The sequence below is a fragment of the Neovison vison genome, chromosome 12, assembly GCF_020171115.1.
Source record: "Neovison vison isolate M4711 chromosome 12, ASM_NN_V1, whole genome shotgun sequence".
NCBI classification, from domain to species: domain Eukaryota; kingdom Metazoa; phylum Chordata; class Mammalia; order Carnivora; family Mustelidae; genus Neogale; species Neogale vison.
The window spans coordinates 34,167,075-34,194,682 of NC_058102.1; the positions used below are offsets into that span (position 1 = coordinate 34,167,075).

Below are 27,608 nucleotides of genomic sequence, written 5' to 3' on the forward strand. Positions count from 1 at the left end.
AAATATGTTGAAAATGCTTTGGGCAATAGAAGGATAATTAAAGAAATTTAATGTAACAAGAATTCAAAGATATTAAAATAACAGATATAGGTAAACAAATGGACCAAAATAACACCATGACAGAACTAATAAATAATTTAGAAACAACATTGTACATTAACAGAGAGCTACAGCTTGGATTGCCTACAAAAAAAGAGATCATCACACTGAGAATAAAATATGAAGAAAACCAAAAATAAAAAGACATAGATTAAATTAATTAAATAATAATAGACATGAAAGACAAACTCAACCAAAATATGGATCATCTATGATTGAAAAATAGAACCAAAACAAAAAAGTTTTCAAATATATGAAAACCAAAATTTTCCAGAAACAAGAAATAACTTAATCTGTAGTTTGAAAGGTACATTATATTCCAAAGCAATTTTATGTGGATTTATTGACTATAAGATGTTTCTTGGTTAAGTTACTGACTAAGGACAAGGAGTATTATTCAGGTATCTTCATAGAAATCAGTTTTAAGGACAGAAAATCAAGTTAGCCTCTTACTTGCAATAGCAATACATATCATGTATGCAGTGAAGCAAGGTCACAAAGTACCAAGTGAAGTATTACCTAAAAATAGAACACAAGTTGGGAGAAGGGGGGTAGGGTTATGGACATTGGGGAGGGTATGTGCTTTTGGGTAAATTGGAAGGGGAGATGAACCATGAGAGACTATGAACTCTGAAAAACAATCTGAGGAGTTTGAAGTGGCGGGGGGGTGGAAGGTTGGGGTACCAGGTGGTGGGTATTATAGAGGGCACAGCTTGCATGGAGCACTGGGTGTGGTGAAAAAATAATGAATACTGTTTTTCTGAAAATAAATAAATTGGAAAAAAAAAATTCTAAAAAAAAAAAAAATAGAACACACAGCTTTCTTCTCATCCAAGAATGAAGGCAACTGACAGATGTTCTCAAATGTGAAAGAATTCAGAGATAATAGGATCCATCTTTCTTTGAAAAATAAGATTTAAAAAGAGCTAATGAACTAGGTAATCCAGATAAGCAGAGGATGAAAGGAACAGTTGTAAAAAGCACTGGCACTGGTACTAACCCATTGTCATATAGATCTAATGCCACTAAAGGATATGTACATAAAGTCATAAATCCCTATGTGAATAATAATTGTGGGAGGAAAAGGAGATTGTGAAAAGTATAAATATTCTAATTTATTTTATTTTCTTAAAAAGAGTTAATATTGTCTAAAATACATGAATCAAAAGCACATGTTTTAAAAATTTACTAAGCAAGAATATAACTGGCAACTGGAAGGTGGAGATGGTAGTATAAAGGAGATAATTTTATCATCTTTAGCTTGAGAAGCCAGTCTAAAATTCTAAAGTCAAAACAGTTTCATATACACTCTTGCTCTATTGTTTAACAATGCTTTTGAGTTTTTAAGTATGTCCCATCTTAGTAAACTGTTTGTAGAAAAATTGACTGAAAAGGAGTGTTCCCAACCAGTAATTCACATAGGGATGATTTTTGTTTTTGTTCATAAGATTATTTTACATATGTTAATATATTTCAACAAATGCTCATTTTATAAATCATGGTACTTTTTTTTTAAACATTCTTATTTAAGATTTTATTTATTTATTTGACAGACAGCGATCATAAGTAGACAGAGAGTCAAGCAGAGAAGAGGAAACAGGCTCACCGCTGAGCAGAGAGCCCAATGTGGGACTCGATCCCAGGACCCTGGGATCATGACCTGAGTCGAAGGCAGAGGCTTTAACCCACTGAGCCACCCAGGCGCCCCTAAATCATGGTACTTTTTGTTAATAAAAATTACATGCCTAGAGCTTATCTCTTTATATGTACTGTAATAATGACAGGTACTATTAAAGTTTATCTACTGTTTAGTTAAACTTTACTTAGTTAACTACCTAAACTTTTTTTAATTAAACTTTACCCTAAATACACTTATTTATATAGGAAAAGTAAGCACAATGGCTGAAGAGTTACCACATTTATTTCAAGTGATTTCTTATTTTGATTACTTTGTTCTTTCAAATAAATTCATCTTATATATAGAAGGACATTTTGTTTACCATTTTATATTTGTTATTCCTCAAAGATTTTTGTATTTCTATTTAGGCGTGAGCTGTTTTTTACAGTTTTATTTTCTTAATACAGGTATATGACAAAATTTTCTATGATTTTTTTGAAATAAACAGAGTAGCTTACATAAACACATATAAATCATTTATATTTTCCACATTTCTATTATTTTTGCAAAACAAACTTTACTCGTAATATAAAATTCATCAGAGATCCATTCTATTAGTTTCAGCCCTGTGTTTATGTCCACATGGAAGTAGAAAAATAATATAGACAGAATTTCTCCTCAAATATCTCTTAGTTTATCTACTCAACTACTATTTTTTAAATTATAACATGTAAAAATGTTAACAATTTATCGTGAACTGAATAAATTACAAAACAATATTATTACAGTAGAGTTCTTTTAAATGGCAGAAAACAATCTGAAAGGACAGCAACTATGCAAGAAATTTTTTTAAAAATCCCATTTATAACTGCATCAAAAAATAAAATAAAATTCCAAAGAATAAATTTAATCAAGGAGGTGAAAGATCTATATATTGAAAACTATAAGACACTAATGAAAGGAATTTATGAAGACAAATAATTGGAAAGACATTCTGTACTCATGAATTAAAAATTTAATATCATTAGAATGACCATATCCAGAGCAATCCACAGGTCCAATGCAATCCCTTTCAAAATCCCAATGGCATTTTTCACTGAAATAGGACAAATAATTGTAATATTTATATGGAACCACAAAAGACTCTGAATAGTCAATGCAATTTCAAGAAAAAAACAAAATTGGAGGTATCACACTCCCTGATTTCAAACTATACACCAAACGTATAGTAATCAAAACAATATGGTATTGGCATAAAAACAGACACATAGGTCAGGAAAACAGACTAAAGACCCCAGAAATAAACCAATTAGTTTATTGAAATTAGTTTATGACAAAGAGGCCAAGAATACAAAATGGGGGAAGAACAGTCTCTTCAATAATTAATATTGCGAAAATAGACAGCCACGTGCAAAAAATGAAGCTTGACCACTGTCTTACAACATACACAAAAATCAACTCAAAATGAATTGAAGACTTGAACATAGGACCTGAAACCATAAAGCTCAGAGAAGAAAACATAGGTGGTAAACTCCTTGACATGGGTCTTTGGATGATTTTTTAAAAATCTAACACCAAAAGAAAAAGCAACAAAAGCAAAATAAACAAGATAAAAGCTACTGCAGCAAAGGAAACCATGAGGGGCACCTGGGTGGCTCAGTGGGTTAAGGCCTCTGCTTTCGGCTCAGGTCATGAACCCAGGGTCATGGGATCGAGCCCCACATCGGGCTCTCTGCTCTGCAGGGAGCCTGCTTCCTCCTCTCTCTCTGCCTGCCTCTCTGCCTGCTTGTGATCTCTCTCTGTCAAAAAAATAAATAAAATCTTAAAAAAAAAAAAAAAAAGGAAACCATGAACAAATTGAAAAGGCAACCTACTGAATGGGATAAAATATTTGCAAATCACATGTCTGATAAAGGTCTAATATCCAAAATTTATAAACAACTTCAACTCAATAGTGAAAATCCTATTTGATTAAAAAATGGGCAGAAGGTCTGAATAGACTTTTTTCCAAAGAAGACATACAGATGGCCAACAGGCACATGAAAAGATTCTCAACATCATTAGTCATCAGGGAAATGAAAATCAAAATCACTATGGGCTATCACTTCACATTTGTTAAAATACCTATTCTCAAAAAGACAAGAAATTAACAAATGTTGGCAAGAATATGGAGAGAAGAGAACACTCTCACAACTGTTGGTGGGAATGTAATTGGTCCAGCCATTATGGAAAATAGAGGGGGGGTCCTCAAAAAATTAAAAATAGAACTACCTTATGGCCTACCATTTCCACTTTAGGATATTTAGTTAAAGAAAAAAATGCTCCTGACATGAAAATATATATTCATCCCCATGTTTATTTGTTACAGCATTATTTCCGCGTTGGGTTCCCTGCTTGGTGGAAAGCCTGCTTCTCTCTCTCCTACTCCTTCCCTCTCTCGCTGTGCCTCTGTCAAATAAATAAATAAAATCTTTAAAAAAAAAAAAAGACAAATGTTATATTATCTCTCTTATGTGGAATTTAGAAAAACCAAACGAACAAACCAAAACAAAACCCATATATGCAGAGAACAGATGGAAGGTTATCAGAGAGAAAGGGGGTAGGAGGGCAAATTGGGTAATGGGGGTCAATTGTATAATGGCAGATGATAACTAGATGTACTATGGTGATCACTCGTAGAGTATATATACAAAAATCAAATGATGTACCCCTGAAAGAAATATAATGTATCGATTTCATCTCAAAAAAGAGAAATATTTCCAAACACAAACACACCAAAAAAGGGTGGCTTAAAAAGTGGGTGAATCTTTATGATATGATATTATAAAATAATACTGTCTTAAGCCATTCCAAATACACACACATACAATAAAATGCATGACAATAATAGCATATTAATTTGGGAGTGAGTAAATAAAGTTTCTAGGACCCTAAACTACTTTGAAAAAATACCAAATAAATTTATATTTAGTAAATCAGGAAGGCATGCCATATTTATAGTAAACAAAAAGAATAGTAAAATAATATATAACTGATAATAGAAAGGAAAAAGGGAATAATTTAAAACCTCAACTAAACCAAAAAGAGGCAAGAAAAGAGAAAAAATAAAACAGGCAAAACAAATAGAATCAAATAGTAACATAATAGATTCAAACTCAAATATATTAATAATTGCACTTAAACTTAATTCGTTATTAGAGACCAAAGGCTAGAAACGAAGCTAAAATTTGTCAGGCAGCCCAGATAAAACAATAACAAAAGCAACACATTTTTACATTACATAAAGAAGCCAAAAATAGAACATATAGAAATACTGTAAGTAAAAGGATAGAAAAAGATATGTTACGGGCGCCTGGGTGGCTCAGTCATTAAGTGTCTGCCTTCGGCTGGGGTCATGATCTCGGGGTCCTGGGACCGAGTCCCATATTGGGCTCCCTACTTGGCGGGACGCCTGCTTCTTCCTCTCCCACTCCCCCTGCCTGTGTTCCCTCTCCCTCTCTTGCTGTGTCTCTGTCAAGTAAATGAATAAATTCTTAAAAAAAAAAAAGATACGTATACACTAAAGTAGTGATTCTCAAAGTGTGGTCTAGAAACCAATCTCATACAGGCACTTTTAAAGGTTCCATGGAGTCAACACTATTTCATAATAATTCTAAGATGTTATTTGCCTTTTCACTCTCATTTGCTCAAGAGCTTATAGTGGTGTTTTCCAGAGGCTACATGAGGTGTGATATTGTAGCAAATTGAATGCAGAAGGAAATACGGAAATCCAGCTGTCTTGCGTTAAGCTAGACATTAAAGAGATTTGCAAATACGTGTAACAATAACCCTCTTCTCACTATATCTTTTAGGTAAAAACTACGTTTGTTATTTATAAAACTACTACTAAAGGAAAAACTTTATTATCATAAGCTCTGAATTACTAAATAAGAATCAATTTTTTCTCATTTTTTTTCTATAGAGTAAATACTGACAGCATAAATGAAAGGTGTTTGAGGGCAGGTACTCAATAATTTTTAGGAGCGTAAAAGGATCCTGAGTCCAAAGGAAACCTGGTTAGGGTAATAATCAGACACAGAAGACTAAGGCAGAAAGCTTTACTACAGATGAAAAGGGACATTTAAAAGTGATAAAATAGGTCAATTCAAAAGAAATATATAACAATTTTAAATTTATATAAAACAAATAGCATGGCCTCAAAAATATTTAAAGCGAAAAAAAAATGGGCTCTAAGAATAAAGATCTACAACCTACAATCATCTTGGGAGTCATGTATATAGCTTTTTTCTACGACTATGCTAATAACATGGTCAGTGGCACATGTTGATTATAGGCAGTACGGTATAATAAAAACACAAATAGGCTCTAAGGCAGACAATCCATGAATTTCAGGTCTATTCCAAAACTAGCTGTATGAATATAAACACATTACCTAACTTCTCTGAGTCTTTGGTCCTTTATTTGGAGTGAGGGTGATTGGGAGGATTAAAAATAATATTTGAACGCAGCTTGTACAACGCTTTCACATATTGGCTACTAAAAATTGTTTCCTAACAATTATCCTCAATGAAAGGAGTTAATAACTGTTGTGACCAAATAAGACTTCAAAGACAAATATTTGAGCTAAACTTTGAAGAAGAAATAGGATATTAATACACACTTTCAAAAAAGTCTATATACAATTGATTAAACAGTAATTTGATCCAGTCAATGCATTTGGCTCAAAAGGGGGAATCTAGATGGGAAGGAAGTTAGAATAAGTTGCCCTTTCCTCCTTTAATCTTACAAGTTCTTTGCTATCAAGTGAAGGAAAAATAACCGAGCAAAATAGACTTAGAGCAAGCCTTACCTTAGAATACCATTACTTTCTCAACATCTCAAAGAAAATGATTCTCTCCCAGTCAACTTTTCTATTTTGTCCATTCCCCATCCCAAACAAAACAAAACAGTAGCCACAAAAATATTCAAGAGCTTCTTGCAAATTATGTAAATATAACAAATATAAAGTATCACTTAAATATTGAGTCCACTGCTTCAATATATTCTTTATTAACTCTTTAAAAGTTTCCTACATCCCACAAAATAGAACTGAAGCCAAGTGTGTTTATCCCTCAAAGGGCCCTTGCCTGTGGCAAAATTAGCATTTGGCTATACTTGCTACAAATATCTATTTCAAAGAATTCCTCCCACAGAAATGAGCCAATGGTCTAATAAAACATTCCTGTCACAGTGGGGGGAAAACCTCTCCTGAAAGGAACAGCAAAACTAAAAATGTTAAATTAGGCTGGAGGTTTTCACTAAATAAGTGTTTGGGAAAGGTCTACCTCCTTTAGCTACTCAATGATTGCTATGTTTGACAGTTACTACAAATATGCAGAGCTGCTCTTAAGATTTTTAATTTCAATGCAAAAGTTCCTCAGAATCATACATGTCGTGTGGAAACAGGAATGGCGAAACAGGAATCAGAAAACTTGGATTCTAGCCCCACCTCTGGTCGGAGTTTGAGGAAAATTATGTGAGTCTGTTTTTTCATCTGTAAACTTAAGAAGCCTAAATTGGCAGATCTGTAAAATCCCTTTCAGCTTTGTACTGGGCATTGTTGCACTTCAAAACTGTAGAGTAAGCTAGCACCATCTAGTGGAATACAAGAAATTCACTAAGTATACAGCCGTGAAAAGCATTGCTACAAGCAAAATATCCAGAGCTTTATTTTATTTTACTTTATTATTTTTTTTCTACTGTTCCAAAGACAACATTGGGTAACAATAATTAAGCCAAGAAGATTTCCCCTATGAGTCAAGACAGCAAATAACCTTATGTGGAAAGGCTGCATTATTTCAGTATCTTTCATACTTTTATTAGTGTCACTTTTCCAGAAAATGGTATTATCTGAAAATAAAGCATCGGGGGAAAAAAGTCTCCTAATACTTCTACCTATTTATAATAGTTTCTAGGAATGTATCACCTGAAATTTATAAATTAACAAATTAATTGCTGGCATTAAAGAAACATGTTTTTCCAGATAAAACTTTTCTTCACGTAGCAGAGATAGAAGCTTCATGAATGAGAAGATAAAAAATAATTATTTGTTCTTGGGGCACCTGGGTGGCTCAGTGGGTTAAAGCCTCTCTGCTCGACGGGGAGCCTTCTTCCTCCTCTCTCTCTGCCTATCTCTTTTGCCTACTTGTAATCTCTGTCTGTCAAATAAATAAATAAATCTTTTAAAAAAAATAATTATTTGTTCTTACACATTAATCATACTTATTTTCGTTTTTACTCAATAGTCAATAAATGAAATATAGCAATTTATTCCGATTCTCTTTTCTTTATATAAATATCACTAGATAATCTTGGTGAAAGTCAGGATACTCATTTGTTTTGTTTATTGCTGCATCCTCAGCAATATTCTAGTACTGTGTTCTAGTGACTGGAAAAGTGCTTATACATAGTAGGTGCTCAATAAATTTGTTCATTATCAAATTTATTAATCAATAAACCTTAAAATGTTTACTTATTTCAGCATAAAGAGTTTTAATATGCTCTAATAAAATAGTAATAATCTTAAATGTTAAATGCATATTTATTGCAGAGGCAGTGGAATGAGGCAATTAAAAAATAAGATACTAGAAATAGACTTGAGTTTCAAATCCTGACTCTATCATTTACTAACTATATGATCTTAGATAATTTATTTAACCTCTCTGTGCCTCAATTATTACCTGGGGTGTGGGAGAAGCATTTAATAGTAACTAACTCATTGCAGTTATATGAAAAGCAAATGAATTAAATGTATAAAGCACATAAATATATGGTGGTTAAAAAAGTAATCTATTACTGTATTTATCATGTTAAGTTGTATTTTTTTCTATAAATAAGATTCATAAAACAATTCATCATAAGGCATGAATTTTTTTCAAATTAATTCACTTTTTTTTTTAAGATTTTATTTATTTATTTGACAGAGAGAAATCACAAGTAAACGGAGAGGCAGGCAGAGAGAGAGGGAAGCAGGCTCCCTGCTGAGCAGAGAGCCCGATGCGGGACTCGATCCCAGGACCCTGAGATCATGACCTGAGCCGAGGCAGCGGCTTAACCCACTGAACCACCCAGGCGCCCCTCAAATTAATTCACTTTCACGTTTCTCTTAGAAAGTCAATAAAATCCAACATAAAAACAGAAAAAAAAAACAAAAAAAATAGATAAGTTATAAATCACCTATTTTTCTTTCTTTTTTTTTTTTTAAAGATTTTATTTATTTATTTGACAGAGAGAGATCACAAGCAGGCTGAGAGGCAGGCAGAGAGAGAGGAGGAAGCAGGCTCCCTGCTGAGCAAAGAGCCCGATGCGGGCCTCGATCCCAGGACCCTGAGATCATGACCTGAGCCGAAGGCAGCGGCTTAACCCACTGAGCCACCCAGGCGCCCCATAAATCACCTATTTTTCATTTGTTTTGTTTATTTGTTTAAAAACGAAGTCAAAAAATACTATCTCAAAATATGAAGAATTTCTCACAGATATTCAACATCCATTCAAGGTATGTTTTTCCATATTATTTTGGAAAACAAAATGTCTTACCAATTTTACCTGAAATTTACTTATAGGAAATTTCAGGCAAAAAAAAGCATGAAATATCATAATGATATCATAATTTGAAATCAAATCAAATTTGAAATTTAAACTGCACATCACCCAAATTAAATTGTGTTACAAAAGACAGTACAGGAAAAAAAACATTCCAGAGGAAAAAAAATAAATAAAACATTTTAGATTAATAAAAAGTATGAAGAAATCTGTTGTCTGATTAAAATAAATCATCAACTAAAGTGAGCTTAATAAATTAAAATTAAGCAAATATTTTGACATTCAAAATATGTAATAACTCCAGATCAAATAAAAATATTCTATAATAAAAAACATGCTATGCAATTAGAACCAATTATAGAAAATAATATTAAAATGTTATACGGTAGTCTTTTAAATTAGCCAGAGTACACAATACACTTAAACATTAAATCAAACATACTTAATTTTTGTTAAATTAAAAATACACAATTAACTTTACATAAATTTCAATTTATAGAATTATATTTTAAGTCATTATTTTTAAAAAAGTATACTTTACATTGCGTTTCTATTTCTGTAATTAGGCAGTTTCATTAGAACAGAAAACATTTAGCATAAATAATTTCAAATGAATTGCCTTAAACAAACTGACAGTTCCTATTCTCATTCACTTAAATGCAATGAAATTCAAATAAAAATGTGTATTCATTAATACACAATTCATTAATAGCTTTCTAATAAAAAGAGTAATTAAAGTTAATCTTACATATTAACTACTGCAATAATTACAGCTTAGTAGGAATTAGGAACAAATTAAACTTGAAACTACAAATGCAGAATACATGGTATTGCTTCCAATTTTATTTCACCTCCTTAAGAAATATTATAGCATGGAATAGTAACCTATTAACTTATAAACACAAATCTATCTTTGTGTCCCTTCATAAGAGTTCTTAGCATCAATACATCATTGAAAGACAAAATCTATGCTTTTCCCTTAGCTCAACCAGAATCTCTGTAAGCAGTTCCTGAAGATGAAAAACAGACTCCAAACAGTCCTCAGAAAATCTACTTTTTCATGTATACTCTTCTCACACTCAATAAATACAGTGTTTTCATTGTACTCAACAGACAGCAAAGATGTCTTTTACCTTGTTTGCTCTGTACTACATAAAGATACCTCAAGTACATCAATTAATACTATGGCAGTTTCCACATAAATCTTGCAGATATCCTATCCCAGGAAATCCACTGGTTACAAGAAATCCCATACAGCCCTGCTGGCAATGAAAATGAAGTGAATGGGAGTCAAAGCATTTCTTCTCACAAACAGCCTTTTTCTTTTTTTTAAGCTTGCTTCAGTGTGTGCCAATATAGCAACATACATTATCAATGCACTTGTCTTCATTCCAACAACAACAAAATTATTTCTGTCTTTTAAACTGAAATTTTGAAATAAAAAAAATTGTATCAGAAATATCACTATTTCCATATAGGAGAAAATATGAGTAGTCCCAAAGCAAGCAGCACAGACACACTGGCAAATAAACACATTGAAGAGTATTATACATTTTATTCTCAAAAATGTGCCTTGAAATGTCTGTAAAAGTTGGCTTTGTGAAAACAACTGTATTTTTTCCCATATTAAAAAAAAAAATCAGAGATGACGGTGACTGCCTTCATCCAACTTTCTCCATACCTCCTCTAGAAATTCATAAAAAACAACAAGTAAATAAAAATACCCCAACCTATCTTTCCAGTGTAAATGGGAGATGAAGAAATTACAACCTGAATTTTTCTAAGTTGGGTAGTAAGTATCTGTAACCAACACAATCCAGGCTAAATCTACACTGGTACAGAGGGAATACTATGGAAACTGGGCAGATATGTAAGAAATGGAGATGCTCCAGTGGTAGAAGAACCTATGTATTATCAACAAGGCCTCCTTCCAGAAAGGGAGCATCATCCCAAGTGGGATAACAATACTAACACCAAGGATATAAGTTGAATTACAAGTGCAAATGGCCATGCTCTATATGAAACAAAAACATTTAAAACTGGATCAAAAAATAAAACTCAAATCTAAGCTGTGTATAAGTACACACCAAAACAAAGGGTTTCTAAAGTTTTGTGGGGTTTTTTAATGACCAAGAAGACAAATACAAATAAAAAGAAAATGTCAGGCAAGATAGAATTTAGTCTCAAAACATTAAAGAGACAAAGAAGGAAACATAAATATCAAGACTAAAATTCACAATAAAGATAACACAGTTAAGAATATCTACAAAACAGCATGGAGCAACACTCAAAAAAATGGAAACCAAAGGATATACAAAAAGAAATAGGCTAATTAATAATAAATATATTTATACTAGCTCAACTCAGTCTATAGTGGGTCAAGTAGATAAAGAAGATCCAAAACAAATGATCAGCAAGCCAGATCATAAAGATAAAAATATAAACTCTATATTCCAATTAGAAACACAATGACCTCTTTTCACGTGCACATGAAACATTCCTGAAAATTGACCACATACTAGAAAATCACAATAAGTTCCAAAAAGTAGAAATGGCACAAAGATAATTCTCTCACTATATATAATGCAATAAAACTAAACAGAATAACAGCAACAACACAAAATGGTCTTACCATATAGAAATTTTAAATCTTAGCTAAAAGGCAAAATACGTCATAAAATTGTAGACCTGATGAAAACAGAGAAGTTATGGACCAAGCAGTGCTCATAGAAAAAATTATAGACTGAAGTATTTATGTTAACAAGAGTGAAAAGAATAAAAATAAAAAAGAATTAATTATTTAACTCAGAAATAGAAGGAATAAAATAATAGAAGAAAGGTGGAAGGAACTGATATTAATGTGTATTAGTGGTAGGAGTGCAAAATTGTATAACCCATAAAGTGTGGATGGCACTATTTTCCTAAATTACAGATGTCCTTTGCACCAGCAATATACATCACAGAAAATTAATCTAAAGATATAACTGGTAAAGTATAAAATGATATAAGTATCAGATTAGTTATTATGGCAAATGTGGAAGACTGGAAACCATCAGTGTCAATCAAACAGAAACCAATGGAATAAAACCTAATCAATCTACAAAATTGAAGACTATGAAACCATGGAAAAAGAATGCTCTGAACTCCATAACACGTTTTTAAGTGAAAGCAAGATAAAGAACAGTACTTAAAATATTCTATATTTTAATCCTAGAATTAGGGTTAATATACACACATATATCTCTTGGATATATATGTGTATATATGCATATTTAAATGTACATACATACACTTATAAATGGTACACATATTATTAAATGCATACAGATGTTATATGTGCTTATGTACAAAAACATCTATATATAAAAATATATTGGAGAACAGAGTAAAAAGGACAGGGATGAAAGATCAATCTCTTTGAGTATGCCTTTTTAAATGTAGCTTGGCTTTAAAACATATATTTGTTTTATACATCAAACATAAAATTAAATCAAATGAGAAAAGTGAACTTATTCCTACTACCCCATCTACTCCCATCCCACTCCCTGAAATTTCAGTCCAGACCATATTTCCTAATGATTTTAGGATGAGGAGGTGGAAAAGATAGTACCTTTTAGGTGTCCAAAATTTAAGTTATTAGTACTGTACCATAAAAATTTTTTATCTAGTTTCTGACTTTTTAGCAATCCTTCATTATTCATTAACCATTATTTAAGCCCCTATCAAGTCCCTTCAGAATCTCACAAGTTTAAATTTAAAAAAAAAAAACAGAACAGAATTTTAAGGCAGGTAGTAAAAAATACAATATTTTTATTTTAGAATTATCACACTGCTAACAGTATAGAATTAAGTTCTTCCTTTCAGTAGAAAAAAGAGGGAAGTTGGGTAGTAAAAAGTGAAAGAATAAACAGAACACTTTCACAAAATTTGACACGAAGGGTAAGAGAGATGAGGCAATGGTAGAAATAAGTGGCAAAAGGAACTGTTTGACAAATGACAGGTGATAAAAGATACAGTATCAGAGGACACTGACAATTATATTTATAAACAATAGAAGGACTGGCCTTAAGAAGGCATTCTCATTGCTGAACCGTATGGACTATAAAGTATGAGGGTGGAAACAGATATAGATAAATAGGGATACAGATATACAGCTGGAGAGATGAAAAAGATTAGGGAGATTCAAACCGATGGATTTGTTTCATGTGATGGTTGTTTTACCTAAAAAAGGCAAGGTTAGGACAAGTGGTGTGGAAAGCAAGGAAGGGAGTAATGACAGGGATTTTTAGGGAACAGTTATGGCAGTTGCTAAGTACAGAAAGCATAGAATCCATAAAAATATGATGGTACTGATCCAGGGTATCATATTCTTCAGTAGAGCTCAGATCACCACTAGTTAGAAAAAAAGGAAGGGGCGCCTGGGTGACTCAGTGGGTTAAAGCCTCTGCCTTCAGCTCAGGTCATGGTCTCAGGGTCTTGGGATCGAGCCCTGCATCGGGCTCTCTGCTCAGCAGGGAGCCTGCTTCCCTCTCTCTCTTTCTCTGCCTGCCTCTCTGCCTACTTGTGATCTGTCAAATAAATAAATAAATAAATAAATAAATAAATAAAATCTTAAAAAAAAAAAAAGGAATATGTAAGTGAATATACTAATTTAAGGAGCCACTGATAACTAGCCATTTGCCACTGGTGGGAGCATATTTCCTTTATATATATTAAAAATAGTCTTATTATCTTGGATAAAAGATTAAGTATGGCATAAATAAAATTAAAAAATTAGTAATGGTGGCCTATTCTTGAAAAGGAATAAATGAAACAAAATGTAATCATGAGAAATAAATGTCAATAAATTCAAATTCCCTTGTTCTTACCAATTCGAGTGATTTTATTATGTGAGAGTTCAAGATTTTGGATATTAGTGCAGCCATCCAAACCATGAAAAGAAGTCAGTTGATTTTTATTAAGAAGAACAACACAGAGATTGTCCAAATTTTCACAATTGATAGTCTCAATATGGTTTTCCTAAAACAAAGAAAAATGTAATTAATTGTAGTTCAATGGCTTATTAGTGGAACATTAAAGCTAACAAAAAGAGGAAGAATGAGATATGATCTGCAAGTAAATAACTGAATCTCCGACTTTTACGATAAACATACAGAATGTTATATAATCTAGATGAAAATGTTAAGTGACCTAACTAAATAATTAACTGATTTTATATTTATTAATCTCTGAAAATACAGAGAATCATAATAAAATATTTCAAGCAATCTAAATGAACAAAAATGAACACTAGGTCATGGTTCCTTTAAAACTGTTAAAGAAACCAAACATTGAAAAAGTTGATATCTCCCTACTTCCCCCTTCTCGGTCCCTTTTGCTCCCTTCCTCTCCAAAGAACACCAATATTGTGAGTTAGATATGTATCTCATGTACAGGTTTATACTTTTACTACACATACATATCTCTGCAATATATAATGTTGGTTTCAGTGTCAAGATCATGTGTCTAGAATGTAACAACAATTTTATTTTTTAAGACCTCAGAAAAATAACTGAGCTTTTAAGAATCTTAAGTGTGTAGTCCCACAGCATCCCTCTCAAATATATTTATAAGCATAGCCTTTGTCTAATGAAGGAAACTTAATAAGAAGCATAAGAAATCCACAAAGTTTTCAAAGAAAATCACATTGGTGGAAGCACTGTGTGAAGTGAGAAGAATGTAAGTCAAATGAAAAGAAGCTTCTAGCCTACCACCCACACCCCTTCTTCTATGGGAAAGAAACAGGCTCAGGAAACTTCTCAGCTGCGACTAGCACTTCTTGTGGAAAAAGAAGTATGCCTTGAGAAGGTCAAAACCCCAGTGGGCAGAACCAGGGGTCATAGAAAACCATCTTCATTGAGCAGAACCAAGTCCTTATTAAGGAAATGAGGATATGTGCTCAGCTATGGAATAGGGACATATGGGCTTCTTGTTTACTTTCATTTTGAATGGAATAGCTATTGTAATTAATCAAACCTATCTCACCACTGTATGTGAGTGTGGGAAGGGGGGACAGGAGAAGAGAAGATACTTTTCATTGTATCTCACAGATCTCTGAGTTGAAAGAGGTCTACCTGAGCAAATCACTTCCACCTGGATCTGATATAGATGAGAAAATTTTGTGCTTCAAGTCTAAGTCTGAGGCCACAAGACTGATGACATTTAGGGTTCTCTTGGACATGAGTGTATTTTGAATGTGGGATGGACGTGACTCCTTAGGATCAAGGGTAGACTGTGGTAGACTGTTACTTTGCCCTAATAAACTTCACATCCCAACATTTACAAATCCACCCAGCTCCCCCCCCCATACAAATTTAGGTTTGGCCAGTAGAACATTAGCTAGTGTAAAAAAAAAAAAAAAAAAAAAGAACATTAGCTAGTGTAATGCCAGCAGATGCCTGAAAAACACCTGCATATTGGAGCTTGTTTTTTTTGGAATGCTCAGTCTTGCAATTGGGCCACTCTATAGAGAACGCCCAAAATGAAAGAGACAGAAACACAGATACACAGAGAGAGAAGAAAAGAAAGAGAAATTGAAATTCTAACCTCCCAAGACACCAGACAAGGCATTTTGGACATTCCAGCCCCCACTCCAAATTACATAAATGACCCAGGCAACAAGACAAAAATCAGAAGAAATACCCAGACAAGCCTGGCCTCAATTCATGGCTGGCCCACAGAACCATGAGTAAATAAAATGGTGGTTGTGATAATTTACTATAATAAAATAGAAAATGGATTTATGTTTATATTTCAGCAATGACAATTTTGAAGAAATAGTTACTATATAAACAATAACCGATAACTTAGGTTCTAAAGTTGTCAAGGATCAAACAAAAAGTAATAAAAACAATAACTATATCATCTGCAAATAGAGATAAGTGATTTTCAGGCCATACTTCCTAATCTTCTTTCCTCAATGGTTCTCACAAATTTTGTTTTCGATCTTATTATAGGATAAATAATGAGGAGAACAGAGGACATACCTGGGCATCAATGTGCTTCAGTTTTTTGCAGTTACTCAGGCTGTGCAAAGAAATTAATCCACAGCGTCGAAGAGACAAAAACTGAAGATTTGGACACTCTGCTAGTGTGGAGAGACTACAACCTGGCAAATCTTGAAATGTAACTGTTGTAACCTAGAGAATTCAAGAAAATTGGATTACATAACCTCATCTAACAATAATGAATATAAACTATATCAGCCCTGCAATTTTAAAAATTCATTAAGGGATGCCTGGGTGGCTCGGTTGGTTAAGCGTCTGCCTTTGACTCAGTTCATGATCCCAGCATTGTGGGATCAAGTCCCACATCAGTTTCCTTGCTCAGGTTGCAGCCTGCTTCTCCCTCTCCCTCTGCCTGCCACTCTACCTTGTGGAGTGCTCTCTCTCTGTGTCAAATAAATAAATATTTATTTTAAAAATCTTTTTTTAAAAAGTCATCAAAAAAACTAATGATATATGTCAAAATTGCATTTGTTAACAATTCACTTTCAATTAAGCTATCTGGTTCTCCTTTGTTCCTCACATAGAAAGGCAAAATAATGCAATCATCTATGACCAACTCAAGTTCAAAAGTCATATGCATAGAAGCAATAATAAAATCATCTATTAGCTCATTTGCTGATATTTCACCAAATTCACTTACTGTGTGAATTATTTTGGCACTATTTTCAAGATTGTACTACACAAATGTGTACTACACAAATGCTTATTGTACCAAACAAATGCTTGATACTATCAAACACAGGATACTATGTTTGACAGTATCCTAGGGATACCTGGATAGAAATAGTAACAGGAGCCACAATATGTCAGGGGATAGATTCTCTGTCCAACCTGCCATGATTCAATTAAAATGACTCAACTACCTTCCAAAAACAAAGAAAGTCTGAGAAACTATAGGACCTGTAATAAATAGCACCATGCAATAATAATTAAACCATGTAATAAAAATAGCTTTCTATTACAAGTTCACTGGTATGAGTCATTCCTTACTGGCACAAATCATTCCTTACTGTTGAATAATGTAATATACTCAGAGCAGATAGTATCTCTGATGTAACATAGCAAGAATAGCATTTTTTCTGGTATTTTCAAACATTTTGAAGACCATGTTATGAAATTTCTTATTATTGAAATATCATTGTGGACTCAGTAATTCACAAAGGTTTTTCTTAAAGAATTTTTCTGTCATTTTGGTTTTAGTCTTCTTAACTAAAGAAAATTCAGTATCAAAGAATGTACTCAACTTTATGGTATATATACTAAGAACTACACTTATAGTGGCACAGGAATATGTCAGATAATGGGAATATTTTCATATTACTGAAAAGCACTCTTCTTATTAAACTCAAGAGCTCTCACATAAAGAAAATGGCAGAGAAATAAGTATAGCATGTTGGTTCTTCACTATAATTAAGTACATGAATGGAAATAACTATATATGTTAAATTTTTTATAGTAAGAATTATTTCATATTGTCATATCAAAAATCCTAAGGCTAGGTTTCTCATGTACTGAAAAACAACTTTAACATTATTAGCTTTATAGGAAGAGTCTAGTATATATCATACTGAATCAGAAATTTTTAAAATGCACTATTGTAATTTAAAGCATTATTGCTTCAGAAAAAGCTATAAGAGTCTTAAGAACAGTAACCCCTCTTCATTCGGAACATTTCCTGTGCATTAAATTAAACTAAAAGTTTTAAATTTACGTATTTATGTAAGTGAATGGGAAGACCATATGTTCGTGGAGATATAAAGAAGGGATTAAGTCCACTCCTTGCTTTGAGTAGCAAAAGTTACAAACAATATTTTTCAACTTCAGGTGAATAAGTTTCTCATTTCATAATTATTTCAGGAATATCTCAGTTATTCATAATCTAAAATGACTTTTGAAACAAATTTATATTTTATGGTTTTTTCAGAAAGAAAAATATTCATCCATTTGTGGGGAAAAAAAAAAAACCTGCTGTGTATTACCCATTATATTTGTCCATAAAGAAAACTTTCAAATTCTGTAACTGGGAAGCTACCTATATACTAACAAGTAAACACACAATTTAGAACTAAGCATTTAAAAACCAAAAACTCCACAACTGTAGTTTTATAGTATCAAATGGTTCTCTACCTTCTTATTTATATTATTCTGCCTGACATAATCATACACTGCTTAAAATCACCTACGGAAATGGTTAGATTCCAGTTTTTATGGTGGTAATGTCTCTAGTTAATTTAATTACAGTACAGGAGTGACAACTGTTGCAGAGTCTTTATTAATGGTATCTACTTTTGAATATAAGATATTTCATAATATTTCCTCCTCCCTTTTATGGAAGATTTTTAAAATTTCCTTATGATATAGTAATTTTTTAAAAGATTTTATTTATTTATTTGACAGACAGAGATCACAAGTAGACAGAGAGGCAGGCAGAGAAAAGAAGGGAAGCAGGCTCCCTGCTGAGCAGAGAGACCAATGCGGGGCTTCATCCCAGGACCCTGAGATCATGACCTGAGCCGAAGGCAGAGGCTTCATAACCCAGTGAGCCACCCACGCACCCTAACGATAATAATCTATCCTATCTTAGGTTTTTCCAAACATATGAGATCAAAATAAATTTTTGTATTATTTGTTGATATATGCATGGCAATAATCATATAAATAACTGCTTTATGCTCCAAATAGTAAGGTCAATATAGAATTAGTACTTACAGGTGTTCATCACTGCATGGTCTATTGAAAAAGAGCAACTGGAGCATAGTGGATGTTCATTAAATGTTTCAGAAATAAATGAATAATAAACTGCCCTATGGCAAAACTAAAATACAGCATTCATAGTTTCTTTCCTTAATAAAGGGTAATATAAAGTATTTCAAAAACTAGTATTTTCAGGTTCTCATAACTTTAACTATTCTCCCTCAGAACTTATGACTCATTCATTTTATCTTAATAAAAAATAATAAATCAATTTATTACTTAATCATCCATATTTCCCTAAATCCTTAACAGATCATGGTACATAAAATGACCGAAAATAGCTATTTAATTTTAGAGATTTCACTTTCAATTATTCTTGAATTCGATGCAAGGAGTGCCAGTCATTTATGGTAGACTATCATACAAAAATAGTGAAAGCAATAACTCTTGGTTTTTCTTTTTGCAGAACATCTGTTCAGAGATAAAATTTTAAATCGCTTCAATCTAAAGAAATAACATTTAAAAAATAAGCTGCAAGAGACTGAATCTGAGGTATGATAACCGGATTAAATGAAGCAGACTCTAACTTCTAGTAGCTCATGTACCAATACAACACCAGTTTATTAGAATTTGCCTTGTATAAAATGTGAGACATTCAGATCTAAAAGCTAGTAACAGCTAAAATGTTATTCTTCATGTCATGCTATAAAGCCATATAAAAATATCCTTAAATTCAGCACCCTCTCTTTATGATTATTTAAATCATGTAATCATTAGTAGCAAGACACCAAAAATAAAAGAAAAATAAATTAGAACACTAAAACTAGAAAACAATATATATATTAGTTGTGCATAATCTCTGCTTGAGATCCAAGTTTGATAATGACTATTACATATACTAGGAGCCCTAGACTATATTCTTTGTATATGTTATTTTATTTATTTATTTTTTAAAGATTTTATTTATTTATTTGTCAGAGAGAGAGAGAGAGAGAGAGCACAAGCAGGCAGAGTGCCAGGCAGAGGCAGAGAGAGAAGCAGGCTCCCCTCTGAGCAAGGAGTCCGATGCGGGACTTGATCCCAGGACACTGGGATCATGACCTGAGCCGAAGGCAGCGGCTTAACCCACTGAGCCACCCAGGCATCCCCATATATGTTATTTTAAAGTTCAACAATCTTATCCAATAGATATTGCTCTTCCCAGTTTATAGAAGACAAAACAGAGGCTCAAAAAGGTCAAGCACCTTGCCCAACATGACACAACCAATAAATGGCAGAAATAAAATCAGGACACTGATCTTACTTGACAGAGGGCTTATTAGTACTTTATTGAATTATACTCAAATAATTTTTACATTAATTCCCTTTTTAATTAATATACTCTATCTAAATTGTGAAGCTAGCAGTAATACAGAGATAAGATTAAGATTCAGTCGGATTATTTATTCATCCACTTGTCCATCTTCCCACTTAACCACCCCACAGTCAAGTAATGAAAACCACTATTGTCTAACAAATTGTAAAGAAACATAGACAAGAGTCAGACTGAATTTCATGTGCTGAAAGCTGAAAGTGAGAAATTAATATAAGCAAAATGAATTAATCACTGGGTGAAATTCTAGAAGAGTAAACTTTTCTAAAGGTCTTCTCTAGAAGGACCTTCCAAAGATGGCAGTGGGTGATCAAGGTACAGATAAAGATGTGAAGCCTTAGCAAATCAAAGTAAGAGACTTATGGAGACTTATGGTCATTACAAAATGGCATTTTATAACACTTCTGTATTTATAGACATATTCATAAATACTTTTCAACTTTATACTGTACACTTGATGCCTCAAAGAAAAATAAAATGTCCAAAATAATTGCTTGAGCAGTAGTCAGAGAATTACAGTGCCTTTTACAACATTTCTAATCATATTATTCCATGGGCCAGCACCAACAGCATCATCCAGGAGCACTGCAAAAACGCAGAACATTGGGAACCTGGGTGGCTCAGTCAGTTAAGCCTCTGCCTTTGGCTCAAGTCATGATTTCAGGGTTCTGGAATGGAGCCCCACATCGAGCCCCCTATGGGGTTCCTGCTCAGTGGGGATTCTGCTTCTCCCTCTCCCCCTGTTGCTCTCTCTCTCTCAAATAAATAAAATCTTTTTTTAAAAAGTGGAGAACATTGAGACTGATCACCAGACCCAATGAATCAAAATTAGCATTTTAACAAATTCCCAGGAGATCTGTATATACATTCCAGTTTGTGGCTACCTGCCCTAAGATGCAAAAGGAGTAATCCTTACTTTATGTATATTGACAAGAGTTTCACAAAAGGAACAGAGTGGATAGGAGAAGAAACACCAAGGCGACAGGTTCACACATCTTAACTTCCTCAGCGTTCTTCTCATTGAACAGAGCAGAGACCCACAATGAAAAAGAGCACTGCTATTTTTCCTAACTTCAGTTTACTCTAGAAACAAGCACACGGTGAATATGAAGCTGTCACATGCCTGGCTCAAACAGATACGTATAGGAAAATTATCCAAAATAAAAGTAAGTAGTTAATGTTACCAATTCAGAAAGCCTACACCAACATCTTAGGGAAAGTAGAAAAAGAATGATTTCAGAGATAACATAGCCAAAGAAAATAATTAATAGAAGACCTAATGAGAGATTCTATATGTAGCTCTATAGATCTGATGGATATGAAAATACATTGCCTAGGAAACAGATGAACTTCAAAGTAGTTCCTGTTCCTCATACCGCTTTTTCACATCCCAGAGATCTCTTTAACGTCCACTATCTTATTATCCTTCTAAAGAATACCATGAAATCTTATTTACAGCAATTACCAAAATCTATAGTAATGTAATTGGTATTTTGTTTGTTTGTTTGTTTAAAGCCTTTGTGTATACCAGAGTCACCTCCATAATGTCAACGACTGGGGTTTCTTTCTGTCCCAACAATAAATATTGATCCTTCATATTGGACAGATAAATATTTGCTGAGTGAATAAATAAAAAATTCATATATATATTAACTTGAGTGTTTCCTTTCCTAGGCATCTCTCCATATCAAAAAACTAAATACATTTTATTGAATACATTTCGGTTTCAGGCCTTAGTCAGATACATGTATTTTAATCCTAAATCCTTTCTAGTGTTGTACTATTTGAAATATTCTTTCCTGGTTTTCTATACATTTGTTAGTTTCTGATTTTTTTAAAAAATATTTTGTTGGGGCACTTGGGTGGCTCAAGTGGGTTAAGCCTCTGCCTTTAGCTGGGGTCATGATCTCAGGGCCCCACATTGGGCTCTCTGCTCAGCAGGGAGCTTATTTACCTCCCCCCCCACCCGCCCCGCCATATGCTGTTCTGCCTACTTGTGATCTCTGTCAAACAAATAAAATCTTTAAAAAAAAATTTTATTTATTAGGATGAGAGAAAGAGAGAACATGCGCATGAGCACACATGAGTGGGGGGAGGGGCAGGAGGGAGAGAGACAAGCAGACTCCCTGATGAGCAGAGAGTCCAATGCAGGGCTTACCCCAGGACCCTGGGATCATGACCTAAGCCTAAGGCAGACACTTAACCGAATGAGCCACCCAGGCGCCCATTAGTATTTGTCTTAATTTTGGTTGAAAATATGGGCTTTATAAACATATAAAATTCACAGCGGTTGGTGATGATTACTTAAATTTCAGACATATATGCACTGTGCTTATATAGCACATGACTAAATATGTTTCCATATGGAAATTCTAGAGTCTTCTATTATAAGCCCTTGTTTCACAGCCCTTGTCAGATACAGAGAAATCCACTTCATTCCAAAAGGAGCCAGTAGGTGGTGGCGTGCCCAAGACTACAGCAAACTAACTGAACGTCAATTTAGGAATTTCCTTCTCTAATTCAACACTAAATTCCCAGATACTTCCACTCTTAGAAGCTTAATAATGGCTATAGGACCCTTGAACATAGCTTCAAAATATAAATCAAAACTTTTTGTAATGCTACACTGAGGGAGAAGATGCCTTGAAGAATTTTAATCAAGAAGATCTTTTAAATAAATACATCCCCTCTCAAATGGGTCAATATTTCATTACCAATTTCACCAATTAAGAGACAAAATTCTTGGATACAATGCCTTCTACTGATATTTTTAAAGTCACATTTCAGAGGATCAATTGTAGTTAAATATGAAAAAGTATTATAAAGTTATAAAATACCTGCTGTAAAGTCTTCCAAGGGCCACATCGAAGAATTTCTAGCGTATTCAAAGGGGGCATCATGCTGGCTGGGCATTTTACAGGTCTCTTCCTCTGAACAATTTTTTTTTGCTGGTTTTGTTTGAAAATTTCAAACCAAGGTTTATGTGATTTTATCCAAGCTAGCCTCTTTTCTTCAATAGAAGATAGAAGTGTTGGCTTTGATAAAGAACAGGTCACAGTACTTTCACATTCAGCTCTATTTTCATGACATTCTTCTGGGATTTCTTTAAGTTGAGATTTAAGAGAGTTTATTTCTTTAAAAATTAAGGAGCTTTTTGCATTATAGCTACCCAAGTCTTCACAATGACCATTTCTACCGAAAATATAATCTTGCTCATTTATTTTGCCTTCTATAGTTACCATGGAATCATTGCTGTTAAACATCACATCACTATTCAGACTATTGCCTTTTGGGACCTCCTTGGTTTCCTTGGATTTTAAATCAATTTCTTTTTCTTGTATTGTTATATTTTCCCCTGTAACTTCAGAATTTTCTAATTTTAGTGCTTGCTGCTTCATTGAAACTACTGAAATATTATTCTCTTCATATAATGTTCCATTCTGTTCTGTTAGCTCTTCTTTTTCTACTTTTTGTATCTTATTCTGTTGATTATCTTGGATTATTTTCCATGCTTCATTGTTTTTCACCTTGTTGATTTTTTCATTATGTCCTAATATTATTTGGGTGTCTTGTCTCATATTCTCATTTATGGCAGTTTTCATATGTTCCCCTTTTTGTATTTGAAGCTTTAATTCTTGCATCTGAAACTGCTCTTTCACGTTTTCTTTTAGACCTGCCTTTTCCAATTCAGTTTTTTTGTCTGTATTTTCACATTTTCTTTCTTCCTTTACAATTTTTTCAGAACATTGTTGTTTTGCCAGGTTTTCATTTTTTACTTTAAATTCTGCGAAAATTGCCTGGTTTATAATAGGATCTTTTGATTGCACTTGTATTGATTCTTTTAATACAAGCTGTCTATCTACATTCTCTGTCCTATTTGATTTTTCAAGTAGCCAGAGGGGAACATCTTCCCATTTCTTTGACTTTTCATCCTTATTCTTTGATGTATCTTTAACAGTCAAATTCTTGATATTATATTCATCTTTCTTTAATGCTCTACTTATTATTAGCTGTTTGTGTGCATCTTCTCTTAATCTTAATCTTTCCTTGTTTAGTAGTTGCTCTTTTTCTCTTCTTATGATGGTCTTTTTTTCTTCATATTCTTTTTCTCTCTTCCTCCTTTCCTCCTGCTTCTGCTTTTTTCTCTCTTCTTCTACCTTTTGTTCTTCCTCCAATCTTTTTAGTTTTTCTTCTTCCATCTGACGTATTTTTGCTTCCTTTTCTTTCCACTCTTGTGCTTTTCTTTTCTTACTTTCTAATTGTTCTTTTATGATGGGGTTATATTTTTGGTAGGCCACAAAGGCTTTATATTTAGCCTGAATTGTTACAGCTGCATTATGCTGCCGTTTTAACAAACGCATTTTTTCTTTTTCTTGTAGATCTTTAAATCTTGTTCTTTCTTCCTCCATTTGTAAATGCAAGCTTTTAATAAACTCCTGAAGTAAAGTAAGATAAATAGTAATCAGCATAAACTAAAGATATTAAAATATCATCTAAAATACAGGCTGAAAACAAATAGCAAAATTGAAATCACAAGGAAGTTGCTATAAAATTCACTTAAAAGAACTAAAACCATTTAAAGGGAAATAATCTTCTAAAATACTTAGGAGTTTTAATCATGTTAGTAAGTTGATATTCTAATAGTATAGCTATACTAAGCCACCCAAATATAAACTGAGGAATTCCTTGAAGATAGAGAGCATATGAAATCAGAATGACAGAGAAAAAGCAAGAGAAACCACAAGCCAAAATTTGTGTAGAAGAGGACTTCAAACTTTCTGAGATGGTAGGTCTGATAAAGGAGACTCTCAGAGCTAGCACAGACTGCAGAAGCAGGGGATTATTGGGTGAGATTTATGATACCAGGAAGGCAAGGTAGAACATACATATAAGCAAAATAAAGAACTAGCCTTGTCACATATTTTATCCTTTCTCAACTATGGAGAGAGCTGATAAGCACATATTGCATTAAATGAGATCGTTTGGAGTTAGGTGAGGGAAATGTCATTGTCACTATAGAGCCCTAAAACAAAAGTAAACCAATCAACATTAAGCAAATATTTGAGGAAAACTAACATAAAGGATGTGAGGCAATCAAAATAGTTCAATAAACAGAAGGAAGTACTAGTTTCTGAGAAAAGAGAGCTATTAAACTAAATAAAAAATTTACAAAAAAATTTTTAGGAAAAATATGTTTAAATAAAAATAACTTCACATAAAAATAAAAATGCACGTGATCAAATAAAAAAATATGACTCACTCAAACAAAAATTCAAAATAGAATGGCTTAAATAGGTGTTGGCTAAATAAAAACTTCCAAATTGCACACTTTTCTGGAACAACATACAAAATAACAAAGATATGAAATCTATGACACAGACTTTCAGGTATAAAGGCAATGAACACAGAAACTCCAATATGACTAAGTAGGGGTTACAACTAAAGACCTGAGAAAAAGGAAAAAAAATATTTTAGAAAAATATTTTCGGGACACGGGTGGCTCAGTGGGGTTCAGTGTCTGACTCTTGATTTAGGCTCAGATCATGACCTCAGGATCCTGGGATTGAGCCCTACATTGGCCTCTGCACTCATCAGGGCGTCTGCTTCAGGATTCTTTCACCCTCTGCCCTCCTCCCACCCTGGCACTCTCTTGCTCTCTAAAATAAATAAATACGTCTTAAAAAAAAAGAAAAATGTTTTCTAAACCAAAAAAGGTTGTAAGATAAAGAGTAAACTTTTCATGCATGCATATAGATAAGCACACTGATACACTCACATGGAAGCTAGCAATATTTCAGAACCCTAAGGAATTAAGCTCCATGAAGGCAGTATTTTCCATTCTATCCACTGCTATACCTTGAACACTCAGAAGTGCCTGGCACAAAATAAGATATCAATAAATATGTATGATAAATGTAAAATGTGAAAAATCTAAAGCCTTCAAAAGAATGTAAGGAATGAGTATCGAATTTAAAATGATAATAAGCAAAAATATACAAATATGCAATGGAGTTTTATCTTTAAATCCTTAAAAGCAAATGGTAATAAATCTGGATTCTATATGCCAGGAAAGGAATCGTTTGGTTGTTAAAGCAAAATAAAAAAAATATTTTCAAGTGTGCAAAGACTGAGAAAAGTTGTTATCCAAAAATGTTTTCAACAAGTATTTAGGCATACAGGAAATGAAAACTGAGACCAGAAATCAGGGGATGACTCAGGATTCAAAGAACACTAATGATCAAAGAAACCATTAACACTTAACACTTAAATTGTTTTGTTCTATTATCTTCTTTCCATCATTTCACTTGAGAAGTCAGCTATTGGGGCACCTGGGTGGCTCAGTGGGTTAAGCCTCTGCCTTCTACTCAGGTCATGATACCAGGATCCCGGGGTCGAGCCCCTCCAGGGAGCCTGCTTCCCTGCCCCCTCTCTGCTTCCCGCTCTGCCTACTTGTGATCTCTGTCTGTCAAATAAATAAATAAAACCTTAAAAAAAAAAAAAAGTCAGCTATTGGTTTACTGTTGGTCCTTTTAGGTAATGTGTTTTTTTGCTTCAGCAGCTTTTATAACTTCTCCCCCTTTGTCTTGAATTTCAATAATTATACTATTCAATTCCCAGGTGTGATTTTCTCTGTATTGATTCTGTTTGGAGATCATTAATCAACTTTGAGTGTTCAGCCTGAATTTCTTTTAAACTATCTCAACTATTATTTCTTTACCCATTGTTTTTACTTCATTCTCTTTCTCCTATCCTTCCAAGATTACTATTATATACATTTTATCTTTTCACTATATATCACATTATTTCTTGTACTCTCTTCTGCTTTCCAATTTTTTTGTCCTCTTTGTACTTTAATTTGGATATTTTCTATTGACCTTGCTTGTTTCAGTAATGCTGTCATCAAACAGATGCACTGAATCTTTAATTTTATATGTTAAACTTTTCAACTCTATAATGTACATTTGATACTTCATTGTAGATTCTACTTCTCTTTTCCTATCACCTCTCTGTTAAGTATCTTGCTATTGTATGACAGTTATAGGTATTTTAATGGCTCTCCTAACTCCAACATTTGGGTTTACCTGTAGGTAAGCTACTATTGTCTTTTTTTTGTCCCTTGTCATTCATCTGAACTGTCTGTTTACATGCCTAACCAGCATTTTAATTTAAATATGCAGAGTAGAGAAAATCATACTAT

General features: G+C 33.2%; 1 protein-coding gene across 1 annotated transcript in view; it reads right to left on the reverse strand.

Moving 5' to 3' along the window:
* The window catches only part of LRRIQ1 (leucine rich repeats and IQ motif containing 1), a 195,320-nt gene that overhangs the window by 152,900 nt on the left and 14,812 nt on the right, over positions 1–27,608 (reverse strand). Inside the window, exons 7-9 of the mRNA XM_044228184.1 lie at positions 23,248–24,846; positions 16,324–16,476; positions 14,167–14,317 (exon numbers count right to left, since the gene is read on the reverse strand). Of these exons, the coding sequence (XP_044084119.1) occupies positions 14,167–14,317; positions 16,324–16,476; positions 23,248–24,846 (1,903 nt within the window). The remainder of the gene's footprint in view (positions 1–14,166; positions 14,318–16,323; positions 16,477–23,247; positions 24,847–27,608) is intronic.